The sequence below is a fragment of the Schistocerca gregaria genome, chromosome 9 (genome assembly GCF_023897955.1).
Source record: "Schistocerca gregaria isolate iqSchGreg1 chromosome 9, iqSchGreg1.2, whole genome shotgun sequence".
Lineage (NCBI taxonomy): Eukaryota > Metazoa > Arthropoda > Insecta > Orthoptera > Acrididae > Schistocerca > Schistocerca gregaria.
The window spans coordinates 161,719,415-161,733,606 of record NC_064928.1 but is presented as its reverse complement, the minus strand read 5'-3'; the positions used below and the strand labels follow the sequence as shown (position 1 = coordinate 161,733,606).

At 44.3% G+C, this 14,192-nt stretch overlaps 1 protein-coding gene across 5 annotated transcripts in view; it reads right to left on the bottom strand.

Annotated features, from left to right (window-relative positions):
- LOC126291950 (cuticle protein 6.4-like) overlaps positions 1 to 14,192 on the bottom strand; it is a 243,864-nt gene that overhangs the window by 28,145 nt on the left and 201,527 nt on the right. The window contains exons 1-2 of one of the 5 annotated variants that reach the window (XM_049985704.1): positions 8,358 to 8,464; positions 1,150 to 1,582 (exon numbers count right to left, since the gene is read on the bottom strand). The exons of 2 other annotated variants lie outside the window; for them this stretch is intronic. In XM_049985704.1, the coding sequence (XP_049841661.1) occupies positions 1,337 to 1,582; positions 8,358 to 8,372 (261 nt within the window). In that variant the 5' untranslated portion in view covers positions 8,373 to 8,464 and the 3' untranslated portion in view covers positions 1,150 to 1,336. Of the gene's footprint in view, positions 1 to 1,149; positions 1,583 to 8,357; positions 8,465 to 14,192 lie in introns of those variants that run through there. 2 more of the 5 variants (XM_049985701.1, XM_049985705.1) reach the window with 2 other exon arrangements.

Here is a 14,192-nt window from a genome sequence, read left to right as displayed (position 1 = left end):
TGTGCTCTGCAAGATGAGCAGCACCTTCCTTAGCCAGCAAGGTCTCCGGACATGTCCCAAAATGACACGACGAGGTTTGATGGGCCGAGAATTGAGTCGACCAACTCAGCAACCGGCAACTCTTAGAAAACTACATGAACTGGGTGATCAGGCGTGCAATAAGGTATCCTAGGACAGTATTCGCCATCTTACCATAGACTGGATGAAAGAATCACCTGCTTTACCGCCTGTGGAGGCTACAGAATGTACTAATGTGGGTGTTTCAGCATGGTACCTGGTGCCTCAGAAACACTTATGCTATTAATCTGCAAATTTAATCATTTCACACCCTATATATACACTTTTGTGGAAGTAAATCATGAGTGAATTGGAAAGGGTGAACTACTTCTTTTGGCAGTGAATTTATTTGGCTGCCCAACAGCACGCGTGTTTACAATGTAATGATCATAGCTAGTAAATTGCAAGACATCTTGCAGCTACTGGTAAGTCACAAAATAAAAAAAATTCGAACCGGTAATAAAATAGTAATTACCATACAATGGTACAATTATAGTTTTCAGAAACTATCGTTGTGTATGTGCTTGAGTCTTATTCGTGCATTGTGGATGCAGTTTTGCCATCGAAATATAGCTAGTGGTAGAACATTAGTACAGAAATAAACTAAAATAAACAGCTGTCTCTTTATCTAAACCAACTCTCTGCTGTAAATATTAGTGGTTCAGTGTAATTAATATGGTTTTTGTAGACTTGGTGATTGTTTTAATGTGCAGTTAGCTGTTATTAGATTCTGAAATTGCTAAAAGCAACGAAAGTTAAACTACTTTTCATTGCATTCCAAATGAGATTAACTGTTTTGATTCAATGGCGAAATAAAAATTTTCTGAAGTGTAAAACTCCCTATTCAATTCATTTGTTTTTCTGGAATCTAAAGTAGTTCCTGGATAAAGCGAAGTCTCTTCTCAGAAAGAACCCATTACAACGTTTGCTAACCTCTGCGATATGGATTTTTCATTTTTTTTGTACATCTGCATGGCAATAAATTACTTCTACCAACATTAATATAAAGTTGTAATGTGTCAACGTTTCCAGTGTTAGCAGGTTCGTGGTCAGGTAAAGTTGAGAGAAATCAAATGAAATATCATAAACACATTTTTAAAAATGAAAATGGTGTTTTATTATGCAAACTTTGAACTATTACAACAGTCTGCGATACTTGTTGAATGGCAAGTATAGGTATTAGAAATTACTTGCTGCATAGGGTCAGTGGATGATGTTGGATCCCGTAAGGATAGAAAAAGGATTATAAGACACGAGGATGGATGTCAGTATGCAAGGTTCAGTAATGGTAGCTGTGGTAACCAAGTCCATGGTAGCCAAGTCCGCTGTATCCCAGACCACGGTAGCCCAGGCCGTAGTAGCCAGCGTATCCTGGGTATCCATATCCGTATCCACTGTAGAGTCCAGAAGAGTAGGCCAGGGGGGCGGAGTAGCCGAGGCCGGTGGCGTAGGCCAGGCCGCGCTTCTCCTTGGGGGCGGACTCCTCAGCGGCGAAGACGGCGGCGAACAGGCACAGGGCCAGGATCTGAAAAATGGAGAATAGCGCTGTAGTCAGGGGTGTGCATCCCAGATTTGCGAAGCACAATAATTGGAGAATGAGAAGTAAAATTTCACAGTTGAGTGGAAATGATTTACTATGTTCCACAAGGTTCTATATTGGGTCCTGTGTAAATCCTGATATCTGCAAATGACATTCGGCAACTGAAGAAGCAGAATTACTGTCATTTTAAGATAATTCAAATCAGCCCACATATTTTCAAAGCTCGAAATGTGAAGAAAGTGTTACAAGGCATTACAAGTGGGTGGAAATAATGTATTGTTCAAATGGTTCAAATGGCTCTGAGCACTATGGGACTCAACTGCTGTGGTCATCAGCCCCCTAGAACTTAGAACTACTTAAACCTAACTAACCTAAGGATATCACACACAGCCATGCCTGAGGCAGGATTCGAACCTGCGACCGTAGCAGTATCACGGTTCCGGACTGCTCGCCTAGAACCGCGAGACCACCGCGGCCGGCTAATGTATTGTGTTCCACTGGGTTGTATGTTTGGTTTTGGGTAAATTCTGATTTCTGTGAACACTATTCTGTAACTGAAGAAGCAGAATTGTCATTTTATGATAATTCGAATCACAACAATTTCTTCCCATAATCTAAGAAGTTCAGAAAAGGCAATGAGATATAACAAGTGTGTGCAATATGTTCCATAGGGTTTCATTTTGGTTCCTGTGTGAAACTTATTTACAAACGGGCAAAGGAAAGTGACTGCCATTTTATGACAATTAAATCACACTCACATTTTTAGAAGTTGATGGAGAAAAGCGTGTGGAAAGAATGTATTACGTTTCATAGGGGTCTAGTTTTGGTTAAATCCTAATAGCTATGAACGAAATTCTGTGCTAACACTTGTAACTGACGAAACAGATTTTCTGTCATTTCATGATAACGTAAATTAAACGAAATGTTTTACAGTTAAGAAGGTAAAGCATTCATCAAGTTGAAAGTTGGTTTGAACACAACAGTGTTTTGTTAGGCGTGGTGTTATGTGGCCTTGTGCTCTTCGGATCTTCGAGCTGAGTGACGTAGCGAATTACAGGAGGATCTATAGTGTAAGAGGATTCCAAACCAAGCTGGAACTCGGCAGATTTCACTTTACCAATATTTTCCAGGGGGAAAAAAGAAATAAGTAATACATAAAGTCCTACAACAGAGAATAGATCGAACCCGAGACTTCCAGATCAGTAGTTGGGTGCTTTACCACTGTGACAGCGCGTAGAATACAAATCACGGGCATCACAGTGATCTCTGGTGTGCCCTAGGACGTAATATTGTACTTACAGACACATCAAACTGCTCACGATCTTAAAATACTCCAAAAGTTCCGAGCTACACATATAAAACTGCATTCACCCTCGTATAGCTGGTGAATAAGAGTTCCCAATGCTCATAACTGTGGTGAGTCTTCAGTAAGGTTAAACGCGGAGTGTTTGCAAGCAACACAGAAATGACATTTGTGCCCCACACGGTTCTGCCGTAGGTTGTCTACTATTAATGCTGTCTATTTACGATTATCTGCTCTGAATGCTCATAACCGGATGAGCACTAGTACTGGCATCTCCCTGGAAATGCAAATAACATAATCTCTTCTGGTAAGTTGTTAACACTAGGTGTGAAAGTGCATTTCAAGCTTTTAAAAGAAATTAATTACAAAAAGAAAGCAACAAAATGAACCAGGATTAGTCCAGAGTGGCGATATATTACAAGGTATAATGCAAAATGCTAAAGAGTAAAAGAAAAAAAGAATTTCTGGTACATACTAGGGAAGTGTAGCAGGTCCGTTGTTATGAGACAATGACGAAGTGGGCAATATTAGCTGAAATTTCAGATTTTCTACAGATTGTGTTGTTATCTATAAGGAAGTTTCTCCCCACAAAATTTGTTGCTAAGTTCTACTTGATGTACATGTAAATTAAGCCTCGTGGAAAGTCTGGAGAATATCGTTCAGTATAAGAAATTATTTAAGTTATGAACTTCACTAAACTTTAAGGTTTCCTGTGCTAGCAAGTACACGATTAATGAGTCACAAATCGTCAATCACGTCAGGTCAACAGCTGAAAGTAGTGGATACAGGTATGAAGCAGAACTACCTCATCTGCAGATCTGTAGGTAAAGCAAATGACGAACTTCGATTCGTTGGTAGGAGAACGGGAAACAGTTTGTATTCTGGATATAACATGCTAAACATGTGTAGAGGCCACACTGGAACGTAAGCGGGATCCTGCCAGGTCGATCTAATAGTAAAGAGCAACCGTGCCAAAAGAAAGTAGATGCGAATGGTTACATGCTTGTTTGCGTGTAGCACAAACACTGGCAAATACTCGAAGACAGACGCGACGAATCACCAAAAAACATGTTCGGGATACGAACCACCTTTCAGGGCCAAAACCAGTAATGCTCTTTAGCCCACTACTTTTCAACCCAATAGTGATCGACCAGACGGAACCAGGCAAATAACTCGTATGGAGACGCACTGCTTCCCTCGCTCCATGAATGGAACGAGGAGGACACTTACACACGATACAACGCACGGTACTTCCTGGCACACTAACTATAGTCACGAGGCCAGCGCTGATGTACTTGAAGAGACGATTAAAGCAAACGAAGAGTTTTTGAAGGATGATGAGTTCAGAGTCGCGACCACCCAGCCTTTCACGACAATTTTTTTTTTCATTTGGATGAAGGTTGGCTATAAACATCCTGAAAGCCGCTGACGTATATGGATAGCTCATTTGGTTGGATTAGTTCTGAGAACAGGGGACTCGTTTCGACTCCTGCTCCCATGATACAGATTTAACCCGGCCTAACAAATACAGACAGCGGTAGAGTGAAAAATTCATTCTAGATCAGAAAAATGTAATTTATCAGACAATTGTAATTTATCCTGCAAAATTAAAAGGTGGACCAAACTTTTCGCAAAAAACACGGATGGAAAAAATTAAAGTCTAGTGGCAAGAAAAGTTGTGTAACGAAGGGGTACGACTGGTTTGCACGTTATCACCTCTTCTGTTCAGCAGGTACTTCAATACAGAAAAGATGGAAAACTGAGGATCTCTTATATGACAATCACTCTGGGTTTAGGAAAGGAGAAGGTATCAGTGGTGTAGTTCTGATATTGCGATAGATAATGGAAAGAAGGCTTGAAACAAAATAGAGATACGTTCACAGGATTTGTTGACCTATCAGAAACGTTCGGCAATGGTGTAAAATATTCGAAATTGTCAATAAAATATGAGCAAGCTGTAGGGAAAGATAGGTAATATACAGTAGGTACAAGAACCAATCAATGATAAGATGTTATCCTGAGTGAAGATGAAGAGAATTACAGGATACGTAGTACTAAATAAGGACTAAGAGCAAATCGAAGAAAGACGAAAATAAAGAGAAATGAGAACACCGAGGAACAACACATCAAAATTGGGGATCACGCAGTAGACGAAGATATTGAATTCTGCTACCTAGGCAGCAAAGTAAACCATGACGGACGGAGCAAGGAGGATATCAGAAGCAGACTAGCACTGCAAAAACGAGCATTCATGGCCAAGAGAAGCCTTAATTTGCGTAAGAAATTTCTGAGGATGTTCGTTTAGAGCACAGTATTGTACGGCAGTGCAACATGGACTGTGGAAAAACCATAACAGAAGAGAATCGAAGCATATGAGATGTGCTACAGAAGGACGTTGAAAATTAGATGCACTGATAAGGTACGGAGTGAGGAAGTTCTCTGCAGCATCGGCGAGGAAGGGAATATATGGAAAAAACTGAGAAGAAGAAAATACAGGATTATAAAGTATCTGCTAAGACATCCGGGAACGGCTTCCATGATACTCGATGGAGCTGTAGAGCGTAAAAGCTATAGTGGAAGGCAGAGAGTAGAATAGATCAAATAATTAAGAACGTAATTGCAATTGCTACTCTGAGGACGAAAAGGTCGGCATAGGAGAGGAACCAGTTTCGAGCTGCATCATATCAGCCAGAAGGTTGGTGACTAATAAAAAAAATAAAAAAGGTAAAGAAAATAACAAGAGTGGGAGAGTTTGGTGGTTTTTTTGTAGCCTTTAGCCCCTACTGTTGGGTCTGCATATTGCTACACATTGAAGTTGAGATGACAGAAGTAAAGGAAAGGATCAAAATTCGAATCAAACTCAAGGTGAAAGAATATCAGTGATTAAATTCTCTGATGACATTGTTATCAGTGCAACTGAAGAATTAAATAGTGCAACTGAAGAGAATTAAATGTTTCGAATGCACAGACTAATTATCAGACATTCGTGTTTAGCTATAAATTTAACATCAAAATTGGGAACCACAAAGTAGACTAATTTTAAGGAATTCTGTGCCTCAGAGGAAAAACAACAAATGTCTGGCGATGGAAGTAAGACATAAAAGGAGACTAGCACAGGCAAAGCGGGCCTTCCTGGTAGACTCAATGTAGACTATGATTTGAAGAAGAAATTTCTGAAAAAGTAGGTTTGGAGAACGTCGTTGTGAGGCAGTAATTATAGATTGCGGGAAAAAAGGAACAGAACTGAATTGAAACGTTTGAGGTGTTTAAAATAATGTGGACTAGTAAGGAATGTGGAGGTTCTCCGCAGGATCCTCGAAGAAAGGAACATGTGGAAACACTGTAAAGAAGAAGGGGTAGGATGATATATGTTAAGACATGGTGTGGGGCGGTTGTAATTAAAGTGCAGCCTATCAGATGTGCAAGTGCGAGCTGTACGCCAGCGAAAGTTAATTTGGAGCTGATTTACGCTGGAAAAAATGTAGTTCCAGTTTTGCCCACCAGGTGCAATTCTGGCGCTGTACAGTATCTCGCCGATGTTCCCAGGGCTCCTACTGAAGAAACTGTGGAAGGAGCGATTAATAATACAATCAAGATTATGCTTATCTCACTTGCTTCACGTCTTCTGCCCATCTTCCGTTCGTAATCCACTACATACGGAAATAGTGCCAGATTTTCACCTAGTGGCCAAAATTGAAACTAATGATTTTTGAGCTTTAATCGGCCCTGGGTTAGCGGATTACGATATCTACAATGCTTCGCCGCCATACGATAACTGTAGCACACTCTGGTACTTGAGGGAGCTGTAGAAGATAAAATCTGCAGAGGAAGACAGAGATTGGAGTATATATAACGAATAATTGAGGAAGCTGTCGCTATGCCGCACATCAGACCAGACAGAAAACTGAGGACATAATAAAAGGAAAAATGGGAAACCGTATGGAACCAGGTGAAAGATTCCACACAGATCCACAGGAATAGACAGTAAGCTAGCCCTCTATGGACGATAACGAAGAGTTTGTAAAGCTTACAATACATTGCTGGATCAACATCAGATCAAAGAATTACTACCTGCGGTTGTTTCTTCACTTCCTTGACATAGTGGTAGTAAGTGTATTGCGATTGTACAGACGGGACAGTGACTCCATTGGGACCCCCAAAAATAAGCAGAGGCCACTTAGTCAGTTCAAAGCTGACGTAGCCGATGCCCTATGCAGAATGAACAAAGATGAGGGTAAGACCTTCAAGTGTAGATGCAGACTATGCAAAGAAGAAGAAAGTAGGAAATGCATCTAAAGCAATTCCTACACAGGTTGTTCGCCAGGACAATGTTGGTCGATGACGAATTGTGTCGGAGAAGAGTGGTAGATGCAAAATGCCAAACTGCAAAGGTAGTCCAACAATTATTTGACAGAAGTGTAGTGTTCATTTGTGCACTGAAAAAAAGGGAAAACGAACTGTTTTCTGGAGTTTCATAAGAAATAATAATTATACCGGTCAAGGGTTTCAGCTTCCAAAATACTTTCATATAAGTAATTATTCACTAACCAATATTCAATTCACTCATATCCTTAGACGCCTAATGTAACCATTCAATACATACATGGGGGTTCCTATTTAAAAAAGGCAGTTGATATCCGTTTGACCTATGGCAGTGCAATCTAGCGGGCCAACCAATATATATACAGAGAGAGAGAGAGAGAGAGAGAGAGAGAGAGAGAGAGACACTGGTTGGCCCGCTAGATGGCGCTGCTATAGGTCAAATGCATATCAACTGCGGTTTTTTAAATAGGAACCCCCTTTTTATTACATATTCGTGTAGTACTTAAGGATATGAATGTTTCTATTTAAAAAAACAAACGCAGTTGATATCCGTTTAACCTATAGCAGCGACATCTATCGGGCCAACCATAGTGCCATATAGCGGACCAACCATAGCGCCATGTGTTTTCCCCCTTCAAGTTAGCTGGCGGTGGTGACCGAGAGGTTCTAGGCGCTACAGTCTGGAACCACGCAACCGCTACGTTCGCAGGTTCGAATCCTGCCTCGGGCATGGATGTGTGTGATGTCCTTAGGTTAGTTACATTTAAGTAGTTTTAAGTTCTAGGGGACTGATGATCAAAGAAGTTACGTCCCACAGTGCTCAGAGCCATTTGAACCTTCAAGCTAGACAAGTTTCGTTCTTTGTAGTGTTTTCGTTTGATGCTTATTTCTTGAAATACTTGGCCCAGTCACTATCAATGGACCACCCTGTATATATGACCTGATGCATTTTTTTTATGAATATGTTTAATGTGACCCTCAAGGAACAGAATTTTTTGTGTTTACTGGTTCATAATTCTCTTCATAGAGCGCTAGGTAAGCCAGGAGTTACTACTGAAGCCTACGAGAGCCCAGAAGCGACAAATTGTTTCTGTTCAAGACAAACTTGTACTGTCTGGAGCCGCCAGCACTTACCAGGTACTTCATCATGGTGGAAGGTGTGTGGGGGGGGTGAGTGCCTCTTCTGCGGTGAAGACTGCTGGCGAATGCTGGAGAGTCCGAGCGGACAGTGATCTTATATAGGGGACTCCAGGCGTCTCCAGGAGCCGGAGGTGTGGCTCGGCGCGAAGGCCGCCCGGGCTCCAGCGCTCACCGCGGTCCCCGACGCCAGCTGTTGTAGGTCGCTGGAGGGGGGGGGGGGGGGGGGGGGGGGGGTACTGCACAAGCGGCGGCCCAGAGGAGCGGTCAGCGCGGCGGCGGTGCCTGCGTCAGCTCGCGACGTAACCGGCGGGGACACACCCCACCCGTCGTGGCGGCGATTGGGCCGCGTGATGGATGTCGCCTCCAGCCGCCGGCCACCATTCCGCGAACGCGGCACTACCGGGGTCCTACGCAATCGCACACGTGGGCAAGCGCCCAAGCAGTAAAGTGTACCAGCCGGAACTGATAAATGTGAATAAACATTTCGGCCTTTGAAACTTCTACAAGAGCCACTGGACGGTGGCTGTAGGGGTGGGACAGTAGGAGGCAGTGTCGTACCTAGGAACAATACTCAGACTTGTACCACTCCCAAGGGATGCAATATACACTGCTGGCCATTAAAACTGCTACACCAAGAAGAAATGCAGATGATGAAAGGGTATTCATTGGACAAATATATTATAGTAGAACTGACATGTGATTACATTTTCACGCAATCTGGGTGAATAGATCCTGAGAAATCAGTACCCAGAACAACCACATCTGGCCGTAATAACGGCCTTGATACGCCTGGGCATTGAGTCAGAGCTTCGATGGCGTGCACGGGAACAGCTACCCATGCATCTTCAACACTATACCACAGTTCGTCAAGAGTAGTGACTGACGTATTGTGACGAGACAGTTGCTCGGCCACCATTGACCAGACATTCTGCAGAGTGTGCTGGCTAGGGCAGCAGTCGAACATTTTCTGTATCCATAAAGACCCGTGCAGGACCTGCAACATGCGGTCGTGAATTATCCTGCGGAAATGTAGGGTTTCGCAGGGATCGAATGAAGGGTAGACACATCTGAAATGTAACGTCCACTGCTCAAAGTGCCGTCAATGCGAACAACAGCTGACTGAGACGTGTATACCATCACGCCGGGAGATATTCCATTAAGGCGATGACGAATACACGCTTCCAATGTGCGTTCATCGCGATGTCGCCAAACATGTATGCGACCATCGTGATGCTTAAACAGAATCTGGATTCCTCCGAAAAAACCACGCAGGTTAGACGTCGAGTACACCATCGCAGGCGCTCCTGTCTGTGATGCGGCGTCAAGGGTAACGGCAGCCATGGTCTCCGAGCTGATAGTCCATGCTGCTGCAAACGTCGTCGAACTGTTCGTGCAGATGATTATTGCCTTGCAAACGTCCCCATCTGTTGACTCAGGGATCGAGACTTGGCTGCACGATCCGTTACAGCCATGAGGATAAGATGCCTGTCATCTCGACTGCTAGTGATACGAGGCCGTTGGGATCCAGCACGGCGTTCCTTATTACCCTCCTGAACCCACCGATTCCATATTCTGCTAACAGTCATTGGATCTCGACCAAAGCGAGCAGCAGTGTCGCGATACGATAAATCGCAATCGTGATAGGCTACAATCCGACCTTTATCAAAGTCGGAAACGTGATGGTACGCATTCCTCCTCCTTACACGAGGCATCACAATAACGTTTCACCAGGCAACGCCGGTCGACTGCTGTTTGTCGGCTGGAAACTTTCCTCGTGTCAGCACATTGTAGGTGTCGCCACCGGCGCCACCCTTGTGTGAATGCTCTGAAAAGCTTATCATTTGCATATGACACCATCTTCTTCCTATCGTTTAAATTTCGCGTCTGTAGCACGTCATCTTCGTGGTGTAGCAATTTAATGGCTAGTAGTGTAAATGTTACGTTCATCTTAGTGTACACATAAATCTTAACACTCACTGTTCGTGTGCTGCAATTACAACATTGTTCAGGAAAATTAAGGTTTTTCCAAATGTGAAAACGTGCCCAAGGCACATCATGGTCATCTGCTAGGAACAAACTTAAAAGCGGTGCAATCGAGGCATCTACTTCAATACAGCATGTGGTCGTCTATTAAAGTCATGCTCATCAATTAACCATAGTTGCAGAATGTGCTGCAGCACACCGTGGCACTACACAAAACCGGCGCTAATAGCATTGGCACACAGGAAACAGACACGACAGAGATCTGTAAGTCCACGGTACTGGTGATAAGTTGAGAAAACCGTCCCGAAACACATGTGCTACAAAACGCCATTATTTCCTGCGCATGTACCCTGACATCTACGTAATAGGTGTAGTGATCGTATGTGTAAATATTAGTTATAAAATTAAGTAAAGACTTGGTGAAGGAAGTTACAGGGACTCAAGCACGCTAGCAGATACACGGAAGTGGAGCAGGACCGCGGAGAGGTAATCGTCCGATCGACTATGCGAACCAAGCAGTCAGCAGTCTACTGGGGGCGTCGTCCGGAGGACATTGCCCGCCCCGCTGGAAAGCAGGGCAGACGGATCAGGAGCCAGCATAAGTCACGTGTACGATACACGAGGGAACCTTCTAGCATCGAACCACAGAGGTCAGTCACTGTGCTACAAACGTCACGCCGTCAGCAGGAACACGAAATAAATACCCAGAATGAGGCAGCTCCGTCTCGAAGTTTGCAGCTTCTTCTGAAGTCTGATGGGAGTCTGCTCGAAGTCTGCTGGAAGTGCTGGTCAACTTATGGAGTACGCTTGTCATGTTCCGGAAGCCTCGTGACGTTTGCTGGGCGTGCTGATGTACTTCCGACGGTACGCATGAAGAAGAAGCGGCAGCTATGGAGGTCATAGGACAGCATCGAACCTGATAGCAGCGCCTAGTTACCACGACTTACGAAGAAAGAAGAAGATGTCGTCCCTTCGCCAGTAAGTCGAGTCTTCGTTCCGAGTCAAGTCATTAAAGTCGAAGTCTCACCAATAGAAACGGAGGAAGACGTATAGTGAATAACACGGGTGACTGGTTCGGACGAAGGGATGCGGCCGTACTAGTAAAGTCACCCGTGAATTGGGGAGAACTCCAGTTCAATGGACGCCGCCCAGAGCCGCCGAATCCGAGAAAACGGGTTCGCTCCTAGCACGGGACAACTTTCGTCATCGCAGTGGCCGGCCAGCCGCCGGAATTGCAAGCCAGTACACTCGCCGGCACACAGCCTTGCTGCGTAAGCAGCGCTCGCCACGTGCGGCCGTCGTCAGCTGCTGTTTCTGGGGCACTCCTTGCAGTCTACGTTAGCATCTCCCGCCGCCGCCAGCACCGAGGCCTCTACGCCGTGTTGCTACGGAAGCACTGAACCAAGCGAGTAAAGTAAACCGGTTGAAGTCCGCTGAATGCACTGATGGCAAGGAAATGTTCGTCAATAAATAACTCTTGGAGTAAGGGATGTTTTATTGTACCTCATCCTCTGAGCCAAGGGAAGAACCCATGTAGCCCAGCTCTCCATGCCTGACAAATAATAAGAATAACAAGAAAGAAATAAAAAGAGATACGCTACATTTTTGGTGTCAGAAGTGGGATACGAACCCACGCCCACAAAAGTGCGTTATGATCTCCATGCACACGTACACAGACCGGAAATTCGTTGGCATATTTTGGATCAGGTGGTTTAGCAGCTGCTGGGGTATAGCCTCCCATTCTTGCACCAGTGCCTGTCGGAGCTCCTGAAGTGTCGTAGGGATTTGAAGACGTGCAGCGATACATCGACCGAGAACATCCCAGACGTGCTCGATGGGGTTTAGGTCTGGAGAACAGGCAGGCCACTCCATTAGCCTGATATCTTCTGTTTCAAAGTACTCTTCCACGATGGCAGGTCGGTGGGGACGTGCGTTATCATCCACCAGGAGGAAGGTGGGACCCACTGCACCTCTGAAAAGGCGGACATACTGGTGCAAAATGACGACCCAATACACTTGACCTGTTACAGTTCCTCTGTCAAAGACATGCAAGGGTGTACGTGCACCAATCATGATCCCACCCCACACCATCAAACCACGACCTCCATACAGATCCCTTTCAAGGACATTAAGGGGTTGGTATCTGGTTCCTGGCTCATGCCAGACAAAAACCCGGCGAGAATCACTGTTCAGACTCGTCCGTGAACATATTCTTGGGACCACTGTTCCAATGACCATGTACTGTGTTCTCAGCACCAGCTTACACGGGGTCTCCTGTGGTCACGGGTCAGTAGAATGCACCTGGAAGGTCTCTGGGCGAAGAAACCATGTCAGTCCAGTCATCTGTAGACTGTCTCTCGAGACAACTGTTCCAGTGGCTGCAGTAAGGTCCGGAGTAAGGCTACCTGCAGTACTCCGTGGCCGTCTGCGGGCACTGATGGTGAGATATCGGTCTTCTTGCGGTGTTGTACACTGTGGACTTCCCGTACTGTAGCACCTGCACACGTTTCCTGTCTGCAGGAATCGCTGCCATAATCGTGAGATCACGCTTTGTGGCACATGAAGGGCCCATGAGACGACCTTCTTTCACTAGCCTCCAGCGCCCTAGTAGCCCTCATAACGTCATCAATATATGTTCCTTGAGCCATTTTCAACACACAGTACCATTAGCACGTCTGAAAATGTCTGCACATTTACTCGCTGCACCGTACTCTGACATGCACCAACACACCTTTGACCGTGCGACGACCGCAGGTCAAATACACTGCATGGTCATACTCCGAGGTCATTTAAACCCGCAAACCGCCCACCAGAACGTTGTTTCACCATGTATCAGCATTATCCTTAATTTATGAGCATGAGTGTAGTTACATTATTACTGTACTACACACAAACAGTCACGAAGTAAAAATAAATAAAGTAGAAGTTTTGTCAAACATCTGGTTACAAGTTAAATACATTTTGAAACTGAATCTACTGGAAATTAACGCAAATTTGCAAGACAGGTAAATTTGTTAAGACATTAACGAAACTCAACTAAATTGTAAATATGACATATTCCTTGATGAAAGGCCTTCTTGTGTTTCAAAGTACGAGACGGCACACGGCCGACGAGTTGCGGGTCGACCGCCCGTACATCACATAACTAGTATTCAAAATATGTGTAATTTAACTTGCAGTAAAAATCTGTAACTGACGAAATAATAGTATATTCCAAACAGCTTTAATGTACTACATTATAGACAACTTAATAGTGTACAGTTATAAATGTTGAAAAATTCGCCAAAAATGACGATCTCACGTCTAGCAAGAACAGAAACTGTAGAAAATGGCGGAGACTGCTTCTAGCGTTCCTTCATCTGATGCGCGTTCCTTCATCTGATTTCGAAAAAACGTTAGGCGTTCCCCTACAAAACAGAACGTGCTCGAGATTTTTCAGGCATGTAGAAATTATTTGCTGCGTTTGTAGGGTCTGGTTTTTGGTGCTGTATAAATCTTGATATCTATGAAGACCATTCAATGCTAGTACTTGTAAATCGTGAAGTTAGTTTTTTGTTTTGTTTTGTTTTGTGTTGAATTCGTGCAGATTGTTAGAACGTCAGAAGACTCATGCCCTAAAAGATAGATAGCGTTGCCTTCGCCCTACCTTTGAACTCGGAGTGTACCAAAAGAAAAGAAATGTTACGCATTGCCGGCCGCGGTGGTCTCGCGGTTCTAGGCGCGCAGTCCGGAACTGTGAGACTGCTACGGTCGCAGGTTCGAATCCTGCCTCGGGCATGGATGTGTGTGATGTCCTTAGGTTAGTTAGGTTTAAGTAGTTCTAAGTTCTAGGGGACTGATGGCCAC